The sequence below is a fragment of the Aristolochia californica genome, unplaced genomic scaffold (assembly GCF_029961685.1).
Source record: "Aristolochia californica isolate CCGP_79_NKW_82.1479 unplaced genomic scaffold, dmAriCali1.0.hap1 SCAF_11, whole genome shotgun sequence".
Taxonomy (NCBI): Eukaryota; Viridiplantae; Streptophyta; class Magnoliopsida; order Piperales; family Aristolochiaceae; genus Aristolochia; species Aristolochia californica.
In genome coordinates, this window is record NW_027181782.1 from 31,794,129 (window position 1) to 31,817,836 (window position 23,708).

At 35.8% G+C, this 23,708-nt stretch overlaps 2 protein-coding genes across 2 annotated transcripts in view; one reads left to right on the forward strand and one right to left on the reverse strand.

Annotated features, from left to right (window-relative positions):
• The first annotated feature begins 16,105 nt into the window (after nucleotides 1-16,105).
• LOC137944069 (WUSCHEL-related homeobox 8-like) lies at nucleotides 16,106-19,545 on the forward strand. The gene is made up of 3 exons (XM_068789582.1): nucleotides 16,106-16,458; nucleotides 17,818-18,348; nucleotides 18,909-19,545. The coding sequence occupies exons 1-3, from the start codon at nucleotides 16,254-16,256 to the stop codon at nucleotides 18,995-18,997; spliced, it is 825 nt and encodes a 274-aa protein (XP_068645683.1). The 5' UTR covers nucleotides 16,106-16,253; the 3' UTR covers nucleotides 18,998-19,545.
• Nucleotides 19,546-21,097: 1,552 nt separating this feature from the next.
• Nucleotides 21,098-23,708, reverse strand: part of LOC137943958 (uncharacterized) — an 81,860-nt gene continuing 79,249 nt past the window's right edge. The window contains exons 27-28 of the mRNA XM_068789409.1: nucleotides 21,833-21,952; nucleotides 21,098-21,759 (exon numbers count right to left, since the gene is read on the reverse strand). Coding sequence (XP_068645510.1) covers nucleotides 21,679-21,759; nucleotides 21,833-21,952 — 201 coding nt within the window. The 3' untranslated portion in view covers nucleotides 21,098-21,678. The remainder of the gene's footprint in view (nucleotides 21,760-21,832; nucleotides 21,953-23,708) is intronic.

The window sequence follows — 23,708 nt, forward strand, 5'->3', positions numbered from 1 at the left end:
AAAGATTTCTTGTTATAGTTGTTGAGAACAGATTTGGGTTTGATTGGTGAATGATTTTTAGCGTAATAACTTTGGTTGCTGCTATGAATTACGAAGTATCCAGTTAAGCTTGTATACAGCATGGTCTAAGTTTACTTACTGTAATGTTGTGTTGCTAGTTGCATTAGAAGGGCTTGATGGGGTTCCCTTCTATGGTCCATTGCTCGTGATGTTGCTAGTGATGCTGGTGAACATATTTCTATTTGATGCTTTGTTGATGTTGGAGTAGATTGTTTTCAACAGGTTTTATGGTAATATAAACCCTTGCATGGCTTGAACTCCTAGTACTTGTAGCATCCTTCACAGTTTAACTGAAGAATATTTTGAAGGCTAAGTTTGTGATGATATTCATGATAACTCCATTAACAAGTGGTTTGGTAAATATATCTAAAGTCTCTGTAGAAAGTGATATGTGGTTCACTTTGACAAGTCTTGGTGTGTTTTTTCTCTTTTTTTATGTACAAAATGATAATCTATTTTTATAGGTTTATCGAGAGAGTAAAGTGCTTAGATTTAGGGTTTGGGAGAGTAAGAGTTGCGGGGATTTGAGAGAAGAGAGGAGTTTTAGGAGCGGATAAAGACTTTAAACTAAAGGGTCTATTTGGGACCCTGTGGAAAAGAAAAGAAAAGAAAATGAGAATTTAATTATTATCTCATTTTCACTAACTATTTTTTGGACTTTTAATGATCAAATTCCCATTTTATTTTCTTTTCTAGGGGTTCCAAATAGACCCCAACTAGGCAGCTAGAAACATTAGTTTTGATATTAGGTGTAAGTTGTGTTTGAACAAGAGTGCAACATTAATCTGTTCTTGCACAATGTTTAGAGATACTTATTTTTTTAATTAATTTTATTGAATTGGAAAATCAATGACAAATCTATCAATATATTAATTTGTATTGATGACCTAAATTCAAGAGAAAATCTCTTGATTAAATTGATTGTAAAATCAAGAAATTGATCAAAGAAATACAAATATTTGATCAGGGTGAAATTATCTCCTCTTAGCATATAAATATGCATGTAATTGATTTAAAAAAAATACTTTGATTCAATGAATTTTCTTCATCTCTTTTAGTCAGTGGATTATGCTTCCAAGGCTGAAGCATGCAAAATTTCTTTGTGTTTTACTTTTCATGAATCCAATAACATTTCTCATAGTTTCACACATAGTATTAGGGTTGAAGGTTTGATCTTTGGTTCTTTTTTATTTTTTTCTCAAATTTCATTCAAAGTTTATTCTTTATGTTTTCTATATTTATTCATTCAAATTTTTCTATCTATTATGTAGATTAGTCAATTTTGGATATTTCTCCTCTTGTTTTATTGAAATCTATAGATTAATTATAATATTTTTATGCAGTTCATTTGAAATCGAAACCATTTTAAAAATAAAACCACACGTCTCAATTTTACCACCTTTATTTAATTAAAAAAATCGAAAGAAAAGGTCAATTGCCAATTTTTTGCCACAGGTTCAAATCTCGTTGGAAGAAAGAACAATAGCCAATGTGGCTCACACGAACAACCATAGTAGGTCATTCAACCGATTTTAGAAACCAATTCCGATGTAGGAACATTGAACTGACTCGATACAATGATACCGAGTCCATGGTACTAAACTACACTTTCACTCGACCTTCAAGTTCGGATTCAACGCATTGATATACTAAGCAATTTTGAAACCACATCAATAATTTGTTACATATTTCAAAATTTTCTTTGCATTTGCCATTACTATCCATGCCAATTATCTACTCACCATTTGGTTTTGTTCTTTCTCAATTTTTGACCCAAACCAGCCTAGTTATGGTTCAAAAGACAACTAGTTTGGTGTTCAACTCATATTTCCTCCTTTTTACCTAATAAATTTTTTTTTGTCAAGAGAAGATTCAAAATTCTTGTAGAGATGTGAGTCACGGGTAGAAAGACTAACACTCTCTACATAAACAGTAAAATAAACAAATGATCTTTAGATCAGTTGTAATAAAACAAGGATGGGAGCTTGCTTACACCCATAAAAGTGCCTTCTTGGAGTGTCATGAATTCATCGAAGAAATGACCAGAGCAGTGAGTATTGCCCTAATTGTGGGAGAAGCAAAACCAGTTTGTAAGAGGGTTCTACATGAAAACATGTGGCTGAGAAGGATGTGTAGAAGCTTGACTACAATACTTAGAGAGCTTAATCTTGTCGTGCCATTTGAACTCAACATCAGTGATAGAGAGATAACAAAGTTAAGCTACCAAGTTCCTTTCCTGAATTTTCTCCTTAAGTTACTCTATAACTCATCTGGTTCTATTTCTTATTTCTTTCTTTCATTCTTTTCTCATGTCGAAGAACTAGTAAATGTCGCAACAAACTTTACATAAAAGAGAAATAGTCGTTCCAATCGAAAATTTTCACATGGATCGTTCGTTGAACTTATAGTCACTAGAGAATACATAGTGAGTCCACAGATAGCAAAAATATGCATATATTTTGCTGGTTCTTTGGGGAAAAAAGAAAGATTCTTTTCAAACTGATTTGTATAAGTGGAGTATCCATGAAGAATATATTAATGCTAATAAGATGTATTAGAAGAGTTAGATGGAGGAGGGCTACAAAGAGGCAAATAATTAAGTGAAAAAGATGATTTTAGGTGAGGAAAACTAGTCATGCTAGAAGAGGAGGGCATAGCTACTCTCTCTCTCTCTATCTTATAATAGTTTCTCTCTGAAATCATGTTAAACTTAAAAGAGTTTTTTTAGAACAGAAAGACCTATTCTTGTTTCCGTTCAAGAAGAAAATTAAAGAATAAAAAGGGAGAGAAGTTTTTACCTTTTGAGCAATATGATGAAATGGTCGTCATGGCTGGGCATCGGTGTTGAAGACAATGAAGTTCTAAGTGAAACCGTTGATCGAGTTGAGAGGTCAGGAGAGAGAGGAGAGACTCTTCTGGATTAGTTTCCTCAGTAGAAGGCTCATGGGTTATGGAGGATGGATACTCCTCATAGTGAGACGATGTCCATTCTTTGGGAGAACTATTTTTTATCATCTCTCCACCTTCATCAATTTCTTCAGTCCATACCTCTACACCAACCATTAACATCTTTCTTTGTCATCTTATTTTACTCCATTTTCTCCTTCTTTTCTTTCTTTTTTTTCTTTTTCTCCCCCTTCGCCTTCTTTCTTGTCATTTTCTTCTACCATTTCATACAAAGTTTTAACTACTATTTCACACACAATGAACTCATTTTCATTGTATAATTTCCTCATCTCTTGATTAGCTAACAACATCTTCAAGTCTAGGTTTTTCCTATAACTTCAGCTTCTACAAGTTTACCCTCATTGTGGCAAGGATATCATACACATCCTCAAAAAATGCATTTGGAAACAATTCTTGTTTGGGAAGACTAACTATATTAGAGCCTTTGACATGATTGCTTCTTCCACTTCTCCAACCTTCTCTTTACCTTTATGTGCATTTGAATTTGATGTTTCTTCTAGTTAAGTGGTTTTCTTTTGTGCTCTTGCCATTTGGAAGTCTTAGGAAGGATTTCGATGGATTTTGGGGGGGCAAACAAGTTCTCTTGAAAAGTCATAACATCCAAAGAAAAAAAAATGTTTGAACTTAGTCCAAGCATGGGTAGGAGTTATGTAGCCCAACAAAAGTCATTATCATTTTCAACTCGACCAGCTGAGATTTGAGTTCATTTCTCCCTAGAGCTCTCCATTGTAAATCTTTCGATGTATCATTTAGATATCTGGTTGGTCAATTTTTTTGTTTCAATTTTCTGAAGCTCTCTATTTCAACCTGTCCAATGACTCATTTGATCTTTCCACCAACTAAATTCAATGCCCATGCTGCTTTTACATGCTTTTTCAAGTAAGATCAACTCGATCGGTCAACTTGACATAGGAATAATGCCTTTTGTGTTTCTTTTTAAGCTTGATCAAGTGGAAGACTCAAGTCTTGTCATCGGGTTTACTTCTTTTGCAACTATTTCTTCTTAATTAAGAGATATGTCAATTAATCCTAGTTGACTTCTTTTTTTTTTTTAAACTCTTAGATGTAAGGGGTTTAATGAAGATGTTATCTAAATGATCTCTTGTTGCCACCGATTCCATTCTTATCAATACCATTTGAGCACAATCTCTAAGGAAAATGTGTTTCATTTCCATATCCTTACTTTTACTATGATGCACAAGATTGATGGATGGTGAAGACCAGGCATGGAAGTCTTCAATGATTCTTATAGAAAGAAGTCTCAAAGAAGGAGAGTTAGTATGATTGAGAGTGATAGGAGTATCACGTAAGGAATTCTCACAAGAGAGTATGAGTTCAAAGGTGTTTCAGTTATTTTAGCTATCTTTAGTTGTTGTTTATTATGGGGTGTAACTAGGACATGAGTAGTTTAATTACACTCTAATTCAAGTTTTTCTCCTCTATTATAAGTAGAGGGCCAATGTACTCACTTTATATCAATTAATCAATTATTTTTTCTTCTCCTAAAATTCAATAGGTATCAGAGCAAGTTCTATGAGTTGACTTGGACAACCCACAAAGACGATGGAACGCTATTCCAGTGAATCTTAACTTTTAGTTTTCTTTGTTTAGATATTTATTTGTGTCCCAACAACAATCGTTGCAAACCTTTTTTATTAATAGAATCTTTAAACCTCTTGAAATAGCGTCCTTCCCGATAAAATCCTCAACTCGACTTACTTCTATGAATTAAATACCACCACTTTGTTTGCTGCCTTTCTAACTCATCAGCTCCAATTCTTGATGACAAATTTTTCCTTAGTTGTCGTTGTTCTCTATCTCAGATCCCTCTTTGCACCAAGTAGTGGGGGTATTATAAGGGAGCTAATCAAACAAATGTGTAAGTTGAATTTGTTTATTTCTTTCCTTCCCTTAGGTTAAAGGGTATCAATATATCAATATTTTGATGATTATATAAAAGTTGAGCGAGAGGATTAGGGTTTCACATCGAACCCTAACTCACTCACTTTTTCACCTTACCTCACCTCACCTTCACACAAATCCTATGTTAATGAAATCCTAAGATTCATCATAGTATCAGAGTAGAGATCTTAAGATTCCATGTTTTTTCTACTCGTTTTACTAAAGGTTGCATTTGACAGACATTGGTGGATACTAGGTATGCCTCAAATCAGATAAGTATCATCCTCCCATGTGTGGTTTTCTTTTTGAACCACCGAGGCTTATAGTACAGAGCTGGTTCTATGTAAGATCCATGATTCAATTCCTCATGTTTTTCATAAGTATGTAAAAAAAATCAATTTTTTACCTATCCATGCATGCATTAAGTAGCAATATAAGTTACACGTACTTGTTGTTTCTCCTCTTGAACTGAAGGTAAAGATGTTGTTCTACTATACTAAAAAGTGTTGAATTTTTTCTTGAACAATCTTTGATTTTAGCTAGTGGATTTATCTGAGTTTCTGCATGGAAGAACAACAGTAAATAAGCTCAATTCACCTTACCATGTTTGTTGAAACTTTCGCAGTTGAGGCTTGAGTTTGCTAAGGACTTTCCTGAGTAGGAAACTTAGTCTTGAGTAGAGTTTGTATCCAAGTAGGAAACTTACTCTTGAGCAGGTTGATAAAGTGTGTAGTGTTCCTAGTGCATAAGGACACTTGTCAAAGATACAGAGGTTGAATACACACCTCTTTCAGACTTGTTGTTGTAGTAGGATACAATAGCCAAGAAACCTTTGTGTTCTGGTCTCTCCTTGCTGCTCGCAGTTCCAGCCCAATCGAGGCCTTGTTCTCCTCTCAAGTTCTTCATGAAAAAGAACTCTAAATTGATATTGAGATAAGAGGAGATTGGGGCATGTGTTACTTGAAGAAAATTGAGTATTAACTAAGGTTATTCACCTCAGATATGTGGATTCAAGTTGGTAATTGATACATATTTGGCTATCTTTGTATGAGCCTTCTACTTGATAGATATGTTGAAGTGTTGCATATTGTTTTGATAAGGTATTATTTTCTTGTATTTCTAGTATTTTTCTGTTGAGAGTCCTCACTTTGATTGAGTTAAGAATAATTACTAATGGCTAAAGAAATTTTTTTAAGTATATTTGGTAAGAATGATTTACTCAAGGTTACTACTATTCCACTTAAAGGGTTATCAAATTATTTGAGTTGCTCACAATTTGTTACATGCTTTCTGCTTACCCAAGATTTGTCTAATCATCTGATTAAACTCCCACCAATTATTGATGAAAAGGATATTATGTATAAAAATGGCTTAAAGAGGACACCCTTATTATTTTGTTGTTGATTAATAGCATGGAAGAGAGTGTAGCAAATAATATGGTCCACCTAGAAACTGCAAAACTCATTTGGGACAATTGTGCAAAGCTCTATTATAGTGTTGATAGTTTACAAAAGTTGTATGATTTTTTTTAGACTATGTATAATACCAGACTGGGGGAGAATTTGCATGATTATTTTGTCAGATTTTGAAGCATTATGTAGGAAGAAAGCTTGTCTAACATACTCTATTAATATTGCAGTTTAAAAAAAACAATAGGAAACATTGGTGGTTGTCATATGTCTTGCATATATGAAACCAAATCTTGAAGTAGCTAAGACTCATATTCTTAGCTTTGCAACCTTGCCCTCTGATGACATATGTGCCACAATGCTTTGTATTCCTGACGCCTCTTGAGACACTTCTATAGACGTATACAACCATGTTTTTTTAGAATAAGGGAGGAAGTGCAAGTAATTAGAGGTTGAGGGAGAAATAATATAGGTAGCTAAAGAAGGGGTGGTAGGACTAGTCAAGGTCCTCAAAGAATAGATAATTCAAATCGGAAGAGTACATATTATGGTAAACTAAATCATCTAGCTAACACATATTGGAAAATACATGGAAAATCAGAATGGATCACCACTAATCAAGCTTCAACCTGTAACTGTAGCCAACTCTATAGGAACTATTGAATTCTTCAAAGGAAATAGTTCTTCACTATGAGGGTATTGAATTACTCAAAAAACTTAAAGATATGTTCAAATCTACCTCCAACACTGCACTCCTACTACTATTGATGCCACTACTATTGCACGCATGTTTTTTGATACCTCTCACTCTTCAATTCTTAGATTATTGACTGTGGAGTCTCTCAACATCTGACTAGTAATGTTAATCTTTTTGACCTCTTTATCTCCTTGTCAAAAAAAAAAAAAAAAAATTGTGCGTATAATAGATAGATCCCAAACCAAGGTACATGGGATTGGATCTACTACTGCTATACCATCATTTCACCTAGATGATATTCTTTTTGTTCCTCAATTTCCATTGAGCTTATTTTCTGTCAATAGTTAAACCAAAAATTTCAATTACTCTAGAACTTTTTGTCTTACTTTTTGTACCTTTTGGGATCTACAGACTAAACAAGTGATTGGTAGAGGCCATGAGAAAGGAGGTTTTTACTTCTTGGACACACCAGTAGTCACTACCACAACAAGCTCATAATAAAAGGCTCTCCAATAGCATAATGAGTGGAGCCATCCTTCCCTTCAATCTATCTAGACATTGTTTCCTTCTGTTTAAGTTTGTCTTTGATTTACAATGTGAAATTTGTCACTTGAGTAAACACCACAGAGTACTTATTCTCCTCAATTCAAAATTAAGGGTGTCTCTCCCTTCTTTTTTATTCATACTGATGTGTAGAGACCAATGTTCTAGGTATTTCTTAGTTAAAATACTTTATTATATTTGTTGATGATTAGAATAACGTGGTTGTTCTTGATGAAAAATCGTCTACATTTTTACCCATTTTAAATTCTTTCATGTTGTGGTTTCTACTCAATTTGGCTCAAATTGAAAGTTCATTGGTTTAACAATGCCAAAAAAAAATATATTTATGGTGAGTTTCAATACTTTTGTAGTAAGCAGGGCATCATTCATCAGACATTATGTGCTTACACTCCACAACATAATGGAGTGGCCGAAAGGAAAAACAGGCTCTTACTTGAAGTTGTCAGGGCTCTGGTACAAGATATGAATGTGTCTCAATTTTATTGGTCACATGCAGTCCTCACTACATGTTTTCTAATTTATCGATTGCCTTCCTCATTTCCCACTTAACTAGTCACCTTGATGTTATTCCCTCGTGATATTGTTTTTCCTCTTCACTTGAAGGTTTTGGATGTACCTATTTTGTTCATGACACCTAAATTGTCTCTTTAGGCTATTAATGTATATTGTTGGGATACTCTCGCATTCAAAAAGTATTGAATTTGTATAAAAGAGAAAAACTTCATTGAATTGATGTAATTTAAGTACAATGACCCTCTATTTATAATATAATGGAGAAAACAAGTAGAATCCAATTGCAATTAAACTACTTCTGTCCCAATTATACCCAAAGTTAAATACTAAAAGATAAATCCTAGAATAATTGAACAACAAAACATAAATAGAAGACTAACAAAACTAAAATACATTTATGTGAGACCTCCTTCCATGAGACTCTTTGTAGACTCCACCATATTAATTTTGGCTTTGTGAGACTTCTTACTATGAGAGTCATGTAACGTTCTTCCATACCTACTCTTCAACACTCCCCCTCAAGCTAGATTTTATAACTTCAACTTGCAATGAAAAAAATTCTTGGTCTTCAATTTTCTTTGACTGAAAAAAAAAATCTTCTTAGATGGAAAAACTTCATCTTTTGTGCTCTTCCTTTCTTGACTATTTTGGTCACATCAAAAGTGTCACAACATGTGGAACAAAATATATTTTTTTGTACTTCTTCTTCTACTTCTCTTCCTCAAGCTGAGAATAAAAAGGACTTAAAGACCCAACTTGGACAAAACATAGTATGGGAGAAGAAAATCACTCCTAGCCGTACGACAAAGCTCCATACACCAGTCAAAATGGCCATAGTCTAAAGACACACTCCGCTCAATTTTGAAGGCAAAAAAATGGCCCAAGTTTTAGGCTTAAAAAATAAACTAATTACTTTTTTAAGGGTAGCTCAAATACAAATCACTTCTTGGCTAAAGAATAAATGATTTGACTCAAGTTTTGATGTTGGGCACACTCCAATACTTTTTAAGTAGTGTGTCTAGGCATTGCTCTGAAGTGATGAAAAAATAAGAAGATAAACTGAAGAAATACTAGAGAAAAACAATTTTAACCAAAAGAAGGTGACTATGCAACACTCATACTGCCAACTTGACCTGTTTTTCCCTGAAAACTAGGAGAGACTATAAAGATACAACTTAATAAATTTGACCTAGTATAACATTTTGGGAGGCGATCACATTTTTTCGGAGTCAACTATATGGAAGATGCACAAGTAACACAACCGGAGTTGTCTTCTATTTGTCAAGTTTACATGCAAACTTGCTTAATGTTGGGCAAATCATAGAAAAAGGGTACAATGAACACAAAAAGGGAAAGCAGTGCAGGATTCACAATAGAAAGGGAGCTCTAATTACCAAGGTATCTATGAACCCCAAGTTGCCTATTTTGTTCATCACTCACATAGGATACCTATTTGGCCACCAATGTGCAAAGCGACTCTTGTTTATGACATTGTCTGTTTGAATATGTTAACTAGTTTGGCACTACTAGACCGTGAAGCATGTCCACCATAAAAATAGATAAATCTATTTGTAACACATGCATCATCACCAAGCATTGGAGCACATCCATTCCTTTCAAGCAAGCTTGTTAGGCAAAGGCACTCTTGGAGCTAAGTCACTCATACTTGTGTGGTCCTATCGAAGTTCCCTGACACAAAGGGAAGCGCTACTTTATCACATTTATCGATGATAATATTATAAAAAAACATGGGTGTATTTTTACTAAGAAATAAGTGAGATGCAATGATCATGTTGAAAAAATTCAAATCATATGTTGAGAAGCAGAGTAGGAATATGATCAAGATTCTACTAATGGAGCAAAGCACCAAATACCTTGTGGAGAGTCATATTTCAAATAGTGTGGCATAGAACAATAGATAACAACGCAATCATGCTGCAAAAAAATGGTGTGATCGAGAGGAAGAATCAAACAATCATGGAGATGGTGAGATGCATACTAAAGGGAAAGCATGTTCCCCATCTACATCCTAAAAATGTGTCCACCAAGGGACTCAAGAACATGACACAATATGAAGCATGTAATAGACATGAACCCAATGTCCACCTTATAGTCTTTGAGAGCATGGTGTTCGCATAGATACCGAGAGAAATCCGAAAGATGCTAGATGACAAATAAATTCCCAGAATGTGTATTCATTGGCTACCATAGCCAGATCAAAGGATTCAAGTTGTACAATTCAGTAACCTAAAATACATGCGTAAGCACAAATGTTACCTTCAAAGAAGATGTAGGGTGGCCCTAAACCTACAGGAGTAGAACGAGAAGATTGCATTCTTGTTCCCAATCGAGTCTAGCATGTTCGATCTGATGATTCGCCTCAACATGGAGTCTTCACATTGCAGATAGTCCTAGCACTACTGGTACAACAAAAGTGGGCACATTATCACATAGATGTCTTATTTACCTTTCTTAATGACAGACTAGAGGAAGAGGTCTATGTGGATCGACCCGAACGTTATGTCCAATTAGGGAAAGAACTTATGGTGTATCAACTATAAAATACACTCTACAGACTCAAGCAAGCCCCTCGTGCTTTGAACACATGGTTTGACGATTACTTCAAGCAGAGAGGTTTCAAGAGGTTTGCAAGAACAAAAGACCGATGATAGTAGACACTTTGCTAAATCTTTCTTTGAGATTTTGAAGACTCCAAGACGATCCTTAAGTGAACATAAGACACCTAAGTTTACAACCTAGCTCATCAATTACACTGTTGAATAGCGCTAGTAAAAAAACATCCTTAAACCCTACCTCTAATTACAAGTTTATATAGGTTAGGAAAGATGAGATTTAGCAAGATCCATCATCAAAAGTAAGCTGATTCCAAGCCCAGAGAAAACAAACCAGATTAGACGCGGTTCATTAGTCCCACCACGAGCCTAGTCCCAACTCGGGTATCATAAAATAAGGGGCCATGTCGACTGGTAAAGCAAAGACTAATGAAAAACAGACCCAAGTTTGCTTTCAAGAGCAATCTCTTCTTTAGATTTCAGTTGAGCAGCCAGCAGTTCAGAAATCAGAAACTTTAACTAGTGAAATTCTCACCTGGATTTTGATGTAATTTCTGTAGAGCTTAGGAAGAGGGTGAGAGAGATTCCATAACTCGCTAATGGGTAAAATGAATTGCTACTTGTCTCAGATTGACTTATGAAACTATTTGACTGCAATTTGCGCTGAAGTTTGCTCCCTTCGCCATCGTCTGGATTATCAAAACGCGTAATCATCGAAGAATTATCTGCATCTTCTTTGTTTCGAATTTTTTCTAAAATGGCTGGGAAGGCCAAGGACTTGATCGACGAGCTATTTCTGTATCTTTGACTAATCTAAGACTGAACCCATCACCGAATTATTTGATGAATGAGATTCGTTCAACAGATCAAACAGTCAACCCACTTAAAAAAAACCCAGAGTCGCTTCCCAATCCCAGTTTTCCTGTTATTTTCTCATACCGAAACTGTTATTCTCCCAAAGACGCGTTAACCATGCCCTTCTCGAAGTCCTGAGAAGACATCGTAATCCACCCCTGAAGTCAAAATTCAAAGCAGCATGAAGGCTTCTTCTCAACCCAACCATGACCGACACCAAACTCACTTCTACTTTCATGACTTCAGCTACAGTATTCCTTGTCACCCAACAAGCAGTTACCACCCTCTTTCTTTAATCTTTAAGCACAATCTAAATCTGCTCCAAACCCATTAAAAAAAAAAGGCTTATCGTCTCCTTAAAGCATCCCATTAGGTTAAACCTAGCAGCTTCTTTAATCTTTAAACACACTCTAAATCTGCTCCAAACCCATTAAAGAAATGGATAATCTTCTCCTTAAAGCATCTCACTAGGTTAAATCTAGCACCTGATGAGGATCCCCGCGCTTACCATCCGGCGGCCATGGCCGGCACATGAGCTGTCGGGACATTCTCTGCACCTGGAACCCCTCAAGATTCCAAAAACGGCGACGTGGGTCCTCATAGAAAACTCAGTTTAAACCTCTGATTTAAAAAGGTGGATTATCAGTTCACTCCTGCATGATAAATAATCACCATAAAGGGAGAAGGCATGGTTGGTGGTGGAGGTTGAGGTTGATGATGTTCATTTTGGTCAAACAACTCTAATTACTAATCACAAGCCAAGCCTTCAAAAGCCCAAAAAAAACAAAAATAATCCAATATCTATGAAATTAGTGTGAAAAGGATGTTAGTGATGGAAACTAAACCAGATTCTGATGCATGCACTTTAGATAGGAATATCGCGGAAATGGGTGGTATTTATAAAACTTCGAATAAAACCGACAAAGAAGATCTTATCTTCTAAACCGAAGGGAAGATGAGAGATCTATCTCCTGAACCTAAGCGAAGATAATCCCTTAACCCACATTAAGATGCTTTCTTAGCATGAGATTTTGAACCCGTGAATGGAGCAGAGAGTTGTGAGCATGGTTGAAAATCTAAATCTCAAGAAATATTAAAATGAAGCATTGCGCGTCTAACACACTCAATAATTAACATCATGACTTGCACCAAATTGCATGCACATCAGAAGTCAAATGCCAAACGCGTTTTTAACCTTTAACTAAGAAGAAAGGTCACCAACTGTGAGCCTAACAAAACCCACTTTGAGGTCATAATCTGTCAAAATTACCGAGTAAAAACGCGGTATAATCACATCTAGCTTCAATAAAAAGACTCAAAATCATTTCCACTTAGTGATGATTTTTACTCTTAGTTATTGTTTTCAAGGTAAAAAAACAATAAGAAGGAGAGGAGACAATGGAAGTTGGTAGAATTTGGAGAAGAGATTAAAAGACTGCAACTCTTTGAAGTTGGGTCCAAAGATGACTCTTCTAGTCTCTTGGCAAATTGACTTTTAATGCATTTGCTTTCCTTTCCCCTCCATCATCGGCTTCATATTCGTCAAAATCAACATATATAAACCCTAATTTCTATTATCCATCATAAAATTCATAAACGAAAATTAAACGAAAACAAGGATGCTTATTCTAGAACTTCCAAAAGAGTGTTTCGTCTATTCAAAAATTCTTCAATGGAGACACACAGGCTACCTCTGCTAAATCAGATCCAAATTTCTACCATCTATTATAAAATTCATAAACAAAAATTAAACGGAAACAAGTTTGATTATTCCAGAACTTGCAGAAGAGTGTCTTGTATATTCAAAAGTTATTCGATGGAGAAGACATAGACTACCTCTGTTAAACCATGTCCGAATTCTTTAAACCATCTTTTACCATCAAAAGAAAGAATGGCTACAATCTTGAAAAGCAATGGAAGCATCATACAAGTTCAATATTAGTAACCTTTGAACCCTAAAATCATGTGGAGGGCATTTTTGCAAAATCGTGGGGAGGCCTTGCCATTGGTCAGGGTACACGAGTAGATGGCCGACAGGGTTAGTCCCACTCGCTCCCACCAAACCAATATTTGAAGAACCGAAAAAGAAATCTGACCCTATAAAGGAACCGTCTTCTCTCTCTCTCTCTCTCTCTCTTATCCATCTACCCTACCCTTCACGCGCTATTTCTCGTTTGTCTCCTTCTCTTCATTTTATCGCGCTACGGCTCGCGAGAATTCGAAACCGGTTCGTCTCGTCGGTCAGGAGATCCGATATTCCTCGCGGTCAAAAACTGTGAGAGCATTTGGACTTCGATCCACTGACCACTTTTCGTGCTTTGATTCCCCTGCTGAGCCGGGATTCGCGCGTCCAAACGCACTGAGATTTTTCCGGAGGAAAACGGTGGACCGCTTGACCCAGCTTATTGAACCGGACCCGGACCATATGTTTACATGTAAAACATAGAAAATATATAGAATAAAACATATCAACCATATGTTTACATGTAGAACATAGAAAATGTATCTCCCTTAAAAAGTCAGATTCTTAATGCTTTAGGAGAATACCTAAAACTTTTAGTCATTTCATGTGTCTTATCACCGTTATGATGGCAATGATGCTCGAGAAGGGCAAGTTGATACACCCCTTAAGGCTCTGTTTGGAACACAGAAAGTGGAGATTAAAGAAAATGAAGAGAAAATAAACTTGTTTAGATGCTCATGGAAAATAAGAGAGAAAATAAAAGAGAAATGTAGTTTCTCTTGTTTGGATACAAGTTAAAAATGAAAAAAAAAAATTGGTAAAATTTTAAATTTTTTTTATTAAGATTTTCTCTCAACTTTCCATTTCATTTATTTTCTTCCCAAATTCCATTATTTTGAGAGAGAAAATTTATTAACTACAAGAACAAGTGATTTTCTCTCTTATTTTCTTTTATTTCAATGATTTTCTACTACCAAACAACAGAAAATAATCTTTTTTTCTCATTTTTTTTTCTTTTTTGTGGGTTCAAAGCATGCTCTAAAGGGTCACTGCTTAGACTAGGACCTGGTCCAGTCTTGTCTACATTAGAATAAACTCTTTACAAACACCTCCCCCCTCCTCTTTTCTCTTCCACCATATAAGCTATTGGTGAATTATTTTCTAATGGTTTTATTATGTAATAGCTTAATTAATTGTTTGTAACTTAGTAGTGGTAGTTAATTTTGAAACTAGCAGGGTTGTCTATGCTCCCCATATGTGTTAGATTTCACAAGTGTTTCTACATCTCTTAAAGAGATAACCCAAATAAAGTTTGAAATGTGGTACATACCACACATCTTATATTATATTCAGGCTCCCAAAATGTCACCCTATACCATACATGTTGCCCAAAATATATTACAAATATTTTATAAAAAAAAAAAAGCAAAGGCTTTAACTCACTAAACTTTGGATGTTAATGTTATGAAGATCATAATGAGACTTAGTCTAACCATCTAAATGAGACTAACCATGGACTTGGAACTAGGCCAAAATGTGATGACCAAGCTGAGTATATCGATGAACTATTTGACATACAAAAAGGGGGTATCAAACTTTGCGTATTCGACTTTTAAATTATAAAATAATGATTAATGATGATATCATATGACATTATCACAAGATAACCAACAAACAACCCAATTAACTTTGGTGCAACTAGACACAATCATCTTAGGTGGAATACTATTGAAATACTATTATATAAGGTGTGGTATCTCTAAGTATGTGACTATCTTATTATTACTTCAAGTAATCAAGTTAAAACCCGTGTATTTAAATATGGCGATATTATTTAATCGATCGCCTAAAATCGATATTATTTAAAGATATATATTTGTTGTCAATACCCTAACTTGTTTGCCATAGTAGTTTAAATTTAATACAACTAGGTGTTATTTTATTATGAGTTTTTTACGTATTTTAGTTTTAATTAAGATATGGGAGAAATAAGTAAAGGCATAAGGAGAGAAGAGCAAATTTAAGCCAGATTGGAAGAGTTTTTATTTGGGGGATAAAATATGGGAGTAATTTCTTAATTGGATTAGTAGTTTCCCAAGTAGAAAGATCAATAATTCGTGAAGTGAATCTCTTTTTTTTTTTTTTTGGAAAGCTTAATAATTTGTAATGCAAGTACTATATAAACATGGAAGAGCACAATAGTTTATCCAAATCTTCAATCAAATTCTCCTACCTAGCTTAGAGCTTCATCTATCTTTTACCAAAATATGAGACATAATTAAAATTTTACAAGAAAACAGAGAACGGGCTTATAATTTAAACAGCAAAAGACAAATTTGCAGAATAAAAAAACGATCATGGTGTAGTTTTTTTTCATTCTTAACGAGAAAATTAGCTAAGAAGATTTTTTTCAAAAAAGAACCGACTAATCCAATATAAGGTGACATCTGGACATGATCGATTAGTGTTTTTCAGAGCATTTTTCTTTCTTTTTTCAACTCTGCGGCGCGGCGGATTCTTTTATAGTCGTATCGGGAGAAAATCTTTGTCTATATATTGCAGAGTGCGAAAGTATGGTAACATCTCCCGAGAAAATCGAGAGAAAAAGCAGCACCAACGTGTGAGCGCGAGTCCCTGCATGCCCTCTTTTTCTTCTCTTTCGCTTTCCTTTTCCGTCTTCTTTTCTACTAGCTTCTGGCTTGGAATTCCAGGGGGTGAGGGAGACGGAAGATAATGAAGAAATTGCAGACATGGGTAGTGTTGTGAGAGATGCCATTGACGAGGGGGACAAGGCAGAAGCGGAGAAAATGGCGGAGGAGAGCGTTTTGTACGTTAAGGTGATGACCGACGAGCAAATGGAGGTTCTGCGCCGGCAAATTTCTGTGTATGCGACCATCTGTGAACAGCTCGTCGAGATGCATAAGGCTGTTACCACGCAGCAGGACTCCATTTCAGGTCTCAGCTCTCTTTGATCTTTGTTCTTCGGTTTATTCATCGTTTTCTGGGTGTTTTTGGGATTTTGTTTTTATGGTTGGGACTCTTCGGTTAGTTAATTTTCGTTTTCGTTTACGTTTTTGTTTTCTCTCTTTATAAGTGGTTTTCTTTCTGGGTTGTACTTGGTTTTCGGTGGTGATTCGTATTTGATTTATAGTGTTTGTGTGTCCGGGGGCTTGTGTGTACGTTTACAGTCTTGTGTTTCTTTTATTGCCTGCTTCCACTTCTGCTCTGTAGTTTGCCTATTCTTTTCAATGCCGTCTTGTTTATTCAGTGGGTATGGAATCTTTTCGGTGTATTTCTGATTCAGATTTTGTTCCTTACGTTTTGTTTGAGAATTTTGGATTTTAGCTGAGTTTTTACCCTTTCTTCCTTCTTTTCTATCTTTTTTTTATTTTTTTATTTTTTGCTTCTCTCTTTATCTTTGCGTATCCATGTCCTGTCTTCCTCGGTGTACTTGTTTTATATCCTTGGTTGTGTTTGGTTGTACTGATTATAGCTCACAGAAAGGGCTTGCATTCTGTAATTCGATTTGTTTGGTAGGGACGTGACTATATAGATTTTCTTAAAACTTTCTTACCTTCCCGGTGAAGAAGACTAATTAATTAGAGCATGGTAGTCCTTGGCGAATGATGGATTTTTAAAATTCTGGTTTTCGGTTGACAGCATTTTTCTGTACGTAGTTTAGATGTTTCGGAGCTATTAATGTCCGGGCATGATCAATGGGGTTGTAATTGGAGTCACTATTGTTTAGTTATTTGTACGGTTCTCAATAACGGAGGGATTTCATCATAAATATTTCGAACAGACTTGTTGGTGTCATTTATGCGCCATTTAGTTTTTTGTTCTTCATGTATTATTATTCATGGATTGACGCCTCTTTTTGCGTCTTCGTTTACTTGATTGATATGCCATATTTTCAGAGTCACGGTTATCTTGTAAATATTTGTTTCAACCTCTATTAAAGCCTATGCGAAAATCTTCCTCTGTTTGCTTTACAAAATTTTCTGCCTTATGATGTATCTCTCTCAGCGCCCCGCGTGTTTTTTAAAGCTTTGTGTGAATCCTACCTGGGTTAGGAAATGCAATTCTTCTGCTGCAAAATGGGGTACAGTGTTGTTATGAACTCAGTGGCAAAATCTGCAAAAGGATAGGAAGATAAAATGTTAAGTAGTTCTGTGTTCTTCTTACTAAAATTTTGAAATGGTGCCCTTTTTTTTTCTTGATTATGCTCTCAGATAAGGCAGGAATTATTAAAATACGATTTAGATTGTTTGCGCTTTGGGGAAATGTGAAACAGGTTTATATTTGCCCTGTCAGGAATCAGGCTGGGAAATATGTATTGCGATCCACTAATGACTCCAAGTGGTCACAAGATCACAGCAAGGCAACGATGGACCCCAACGCCTGTGCAGCTTCAAGTTCTTGAGAGTATTTTTGATCAAGGCAATGGGACTCCAAGCAAGCAAAAGATTAAAGAGATAACCTCTGAACTTACCCAACATGGTCAAATCTCAGAAACAAATGTTTATAATTGGTTTCAGAACAGACGAGCCCGATCTAAAAGGAAGCAGCAACTCTCTATCCCAAACAGTGCTGATTCAGAGGTGGATACAGAGGTTGACTCCCCCAAAGAGAAGAAAGCAAAGGGAGAGAATATTCAGACTATAGAAAATCAGGCTCCGGGAGCTGATGATTTATGCTTTCAAAGTCAAGAAATAAGCTCTGACTTGCACCCCTTAGATTCACAATCTGGTAATGCTCAGGGACCATTTCTATCAAATGGTTCTGTGAAGTCATCTAGCACCATGGATCATATTTTGTTCTATGAGAATGTCTTATCTGATCCAAGTATGTATCCTGTTTCAGATTCATCAATGTCTTTAATTCCTTTTCTTTTTATCATTTTAATACATGTCTTTACTTCCTTTCACTTGGATCTTGTTCGAAACATCAAATTTATAAATGCAAAATGTTTTTTACCCATTTCAAACAGTAAAATAAAATAACGATTTAGTATGAAGTTTCTAGATTTTGTCGATGTTGTGTCTTTAATCATCTGTTGTTTGCATCTCTCAGAATGCAATTCGTAAATAAAGGGAACTTAGTTTGCCTGTCCTTTTGAGGTTATGCTATGGAAGAAATGTTTCATAAGATATTTTACATCTTTTGAAAAAATTGTTTAAAACACTCTCTGAAAGACTAAACGAGATTGTTGAAAAGTGTCGTCTTTTTCCCCTATTTACCGAATTTTTAAGTGGTGAAGATCTCATTCTGATCATTTAAATTATCTATAGCCCAAAAAAATTGAACTGTTTTAGTGCTCTTCAACAGACAACCTTGAATGACCTGTTCATTTTACTGCTCTGTCTGAGAAACGTCTTACAAACTCTCTATTTCGGTGAATGCAGGAATCGATCACCATCTCATGGGAAAAATGGGGGTCTCTGGAGGCTTCTGTCACTTTCGAGCAGGAGGCAGCTATGACATGATTGGTTGACATTTCTCTTACTGCAGTCCCACTTTTGGTGTGGCATTTTGAAGTAACTTGAATTGTGCTGATCGCGGCTTGACATTAACAGTCTAGAGGAGAGTTTTGTGAAGAAATTATACAGGGTAAATAACAAGATATACATTTAGAATCTTATACCAGGTTAACCTTTGCAGAATGTTTGTGGGAGTTAGTGTTTGTTGAGGGCGCCTAATCTTTTGGCTTTGGTTCATCAGAGTTACTTCAAGCAAAACCTGAGTCCCTTAAAACTTATGTCCAGGTTAGAAGAAATATAGAGATATGATTCCCACTGCTGGGATGTGGTTGATTGGGATTAATGAATCTTGTTTTAGTGAGTGTAAAGTATTAGCTGCCTGAACACCCTTTTCTTTCTTTTCTTTTTCTTGTTTCTTTCTTACTTGATGTGAACACTAATAGCTAGAGAGGATCTACCAGGCCCCTGCAATTGCAGCTTACTGTGTGGGAATTGATTGTTGCCTGTGTTACCTCTTTGTGAGTTTGTATTGCTTGATGATGTTACTGGCAGAGCTTGATTACTTTATCTTCTTGTCCATAGTGACAGGTTACTTTGTTACCTCTTTAAGGAGAAGGGAATAAGAAAAACTGTGGGTTTGATTTGAGGCATGGAGCCCTTATATGGAGGCTCCCACTAATAGAAAGGACAAGGGAGGGTGGGGTTGAGTCCTCCCCTACCTCCCTTTTCTTCTGGTTGATGGTGAAAAGATCTTTTCCCCATTGATAGAAGAAAGGGGAGGGAAAGCCCCACTTCCCCTATCTCTCTACTAAGAACTGATGGAGGGGTTGGGGGTAGAAGGGCTACCCCACCCTGCCCTTCCAAACTGTTTAAGAATAAGTGCTTAATGAAATTTTATTAAAATTATCAATAAAAACAATAGAGATTCACTATGGAAATATAAGATTTAAAATGGAGGTTTATTAAGAACTCTGTTTATTTAAGAATTAAATTATTTAACTGAAAATCTCAAGGATGTCCTTCTAAATTGGTCTTTACATTAACCTTTAAAGAGTACCAAAATGGTCTATGCACCAAGCAAACAATGGGAAGAATTTTTTATAAGAAACTTCTTGTGTCTATCTCGTTGTCCATATGAAAATCCAACACCAAAATAAGAATATGAATTGTGAAAGTGCCTAACAACAAATATCAGGAAAATACACGGTAATTTGTGAATATAAACTTCTCAGAAGTCATGTTTATAAATGTGGCCAATTAGATGTTGTAATTCCATTCATGACCAAATTCTAAATACGGCCAATGAATACAATAAGGGTAGAGGGTAAATAAGTAATTAATTTAAAATTAAAATTTTCATTTACTATTACTTTATTAATTTTAGTAATAATAATGATAATAATAAAATAAAAATAATAAGGAGGAAGGAGGGTGGTGGGAGATCTAAGGATGAATAGGAAGTTCTCTCTCCCTATGGAAGGATTATGGGAGGGAGGGGTCACCCTTCATGCCTCTCTCTATTTTAAGCAGGCAGAAGCAAAGGTTATCCCCTTCCCCTCTTCCCTCCTCTTCCTTTTCAAATCACATGTTTGAAGGTAGTTCAGCTAGAGTTTACTAGTTTTAGATGACTTCCCTTTGTTGGGGAGGCTATTCTATATAAATCTCCTCTGTTCAGTCCCAGGAAACAAGTATGGAGTGAAATTTTGTAGTTGCATAGAAAGTTTAAAAAAACATCAATTTCCACAGCCAAATTGGTGTTAAAGGAACGTCTCTTTCACCTAAATAAAGAGGTGGGGGTTCCTACCCTTCGGAAAGAGTATGGGCTGACCCCCTCTTGTTCTATCGTGCTAATATAAGGGCACCATGAGAGACCGTTCCCCTCCCCTTCCCTTTTCAAACTATATGCTTGAAGATTGTTCAGACCAATGGAAGGCATTAATGAGTTTTTTACTAACAATTAATGTCACTAGGCACGTTTATGTTCTTTTGTCAAATGAGCTAAGAACATTGTAATGATAAGAGGCCTCCATGGATTACCTTTACAAGTTATCCATGAATTGGTTCAGAAAACAATCAACTTTGTGAAAAAAACTGTTCAAAAAGCTTTTCAAACCTTGATAAGTGAACAATTAGTTAAGATTGATTCAAAATAATTCAAAAAACAAGCAAGCGCTAATTACATATAAAACTTAAAGATTTATATTCATACTTAAGTTCCATGTATGATAACTAACTGCACAAAGAAAGAAGATTTATAATGTGAGGATTTGAAACCTTAGGACACAACAAATGGACCAAATTATTTGAAAATCTAATAATACTTCTTGAGCCTGGACTTCAAGTGGCTTAATGACCGTCTCCAACACTGGCATCCGCTGAACTCAGGCCAAGCTTATTGTGAACCGAAAGCTCAATGCAATCAAGCTTCAGCAAGTAGCACCAACGGAAGACTAGGCTTCAAGTTCAAACATAAAGCACAGATGTGGGGTGTCACCTGATAAGCATCTGGAAAAGCCCTCGCTGAACATTTGCAGTAAGTACACTTCAGCACAGCTGCTCTCTTTGGCTTGTATGTGTTTTTATCTTTAAGATTGGAGAAGAAATCGAACCTTTCGCACTGGAGTGTTAAGCATGCCTCGGCCAATGGCTTTTCTGAAACAGCGGTGATTATGAACTTCAAAGACGATGCCACCACCTATTGCAAAGTATCAGATGTTCCGCATTTTTGCTCAGTTATGCACCTCCCAGTAGTTGAAAGTCTCTTGGGTAGTCTCAGCTGCAAAAACAGAATAGTTAAGAGGGTTTGATTCCAGGAAAGCAGAAAAAATTCAAGTGTGATTCATTTTCACCTTTGATTTTGTTGAACCACAGCTGAAGAGATTGTTAGGTTGTTTAGAACACGAATCTTTCTGAAAGGATTTTGAATATAAAACTTGAGTAGAATTTGATCCACTGGCAGCAACAAGGGGCTGAAAGCAGAATAACCAAAATGTGTTTAATTTACTAAGAGATAACTATGCACATCTCATAATAGCTCCTTGCACATAAAACAACCAAAATGACTTCAATTCATAACTAAGAGAATTACATAAATGACACCTGCTGTCTCCTTAAAAACAGAAACAGCCAATAAACAACTAAAATGGTTCAAGTCTGTAACAAAGAGAATTACATATACTGCTGACCCTATGACTTTAAAACAGAATCAGTCAATAGACTTTTTGTGCTTCTACCATAAATACACTCCATTATCAAATTCACAAAAGCCAAAATTGAAAATTCAACCTAATCACACATATGTGCGTAAACCACAATTTAGAAAAGGTCATGCTTTAAAATGGACAGATGTAAGATGTTGTCAACTTTTCTCATCTTCCAAGTAGTTTCACTTTTCACTTGGGGACCAACATACTCTCCAACCCTAACTGCCAACCTTGGTCCCTGGTGTCAAAACCTTTGAATAAAATATTGTTTGATGCTAAAAGAATTTCAATAAAACAACTAATAGCTCAAAAAAAAAAAAAAAACATGAAATGCAAGCTTTAGATCTTCTTTTTGCTATTGTTGAGCAATGACAGCAGAAGGGTAATTCAGGATCTCAGACTATGAGCAAAATAAAATCCAATCCAGTGACTAAGATTTTGGATCATTTACAGAAAGCACAAAAGAGTACAAGATCTTCACATTGGGTATGTCTGAGAGAGATGAAGAGAGAATGAGAGAGAAAGAGAGAAGATTGAGAAGAAGGCTCAAGGAATGAGCTATGTTGGGGGTCTTGCACGACCTCCAATCTATTTATTTAAGTGATTCTGATAAATTTACAACATTGCTCCTCACTTAAGTGAAACTCTAATCTTCTTATATCTCCCATTCTACATGTCCTATGTACATGAAACTTGGACTACAAACGTAATTCAACATAGGGAACAAGATTACATCAGAACAAAAGTCTAAGGGTAAGGTGAAATGACAAAACGCCCCTGTACTAGTTTTCCGACTTGTTACAGAAGTTGTAATTCGATACCCACGTGTGTAGGGTGGCATGACTAGTAAATAAAGATAACTTTTATAGAGATGGCAAAGAATTGAAATTATGCAAGCTGGTGTATGTCCTCTTATGTATTTTTCTTTTTTAAGCATGTAGTCCTAAGGCATGGCAGAGAACTTGTAATCACTGTAAACGCTTTCCCACAACTATAAATACAACCTCAAGGCATGGGGTAGAACATTCAAATTTCCTCCTCTTGGTTCAAATTCATCCTTACACCTCTCTCTTTTCCTATTCTTTCTCTCCCTTGGTTTCTACTCTCCTCTCTCCCAAGAGCTAGAGTTCGAGTGATTGGTAGACCTAGGGATGTGGGTACAAGTACAATTTAAATGAGAAGTTATATTACATATTTCAAAGTAAATGTCCCAATTCCGCCAGGGAGGATTGTTTGCTTTTGCACACCACTCAATAACAATCTTGGAGTTGCCTTCAATAAGGAGGGGGCCCACAAGATGGCCCTGGAAGATCTAAAGCCTATTGAGTACTCTGGAGAGCTCTGCAGTGGTGGAATTAGAGATTCCCAACGGGCCGACAAAGGAGTAACTGAGACGACTGTTTTCTTCATGGATTACTCTGAAAACAGTAGGATCAGGGCAGCCAAAGGAGCTACCATAAAAGTTCACCTTATAGAAACCAAATGGAGGAGCCCAGATCGCCATAGTTGGAGGATGAGTAGG

Excerpts from the sequence above, each read along its gene's own strand:
- LOC137944069 (XM_068789582.1), top strand. The coding sequence starts at position 16,254 with ATGGGTAGTGTTGTGAGAGATGCCATTGACGAGGGGGACAAGGCAGAA. Across the intron at positions 16,459-17,817 it reads GCAGCAGGACTCCATTTCAG|GAATCAGGCTGGGAAATATG; the intron begins GTCTCAGCTCTC and ends TTGCCCTGTCAG. Across the intron at positions 18,349-18,908 it reads GAATGTCTTATCTGATCCAA|GAATCGATCACCATCTCATG; the intron begins GTATGTATCCTG and ends CGGTGAATGCAG.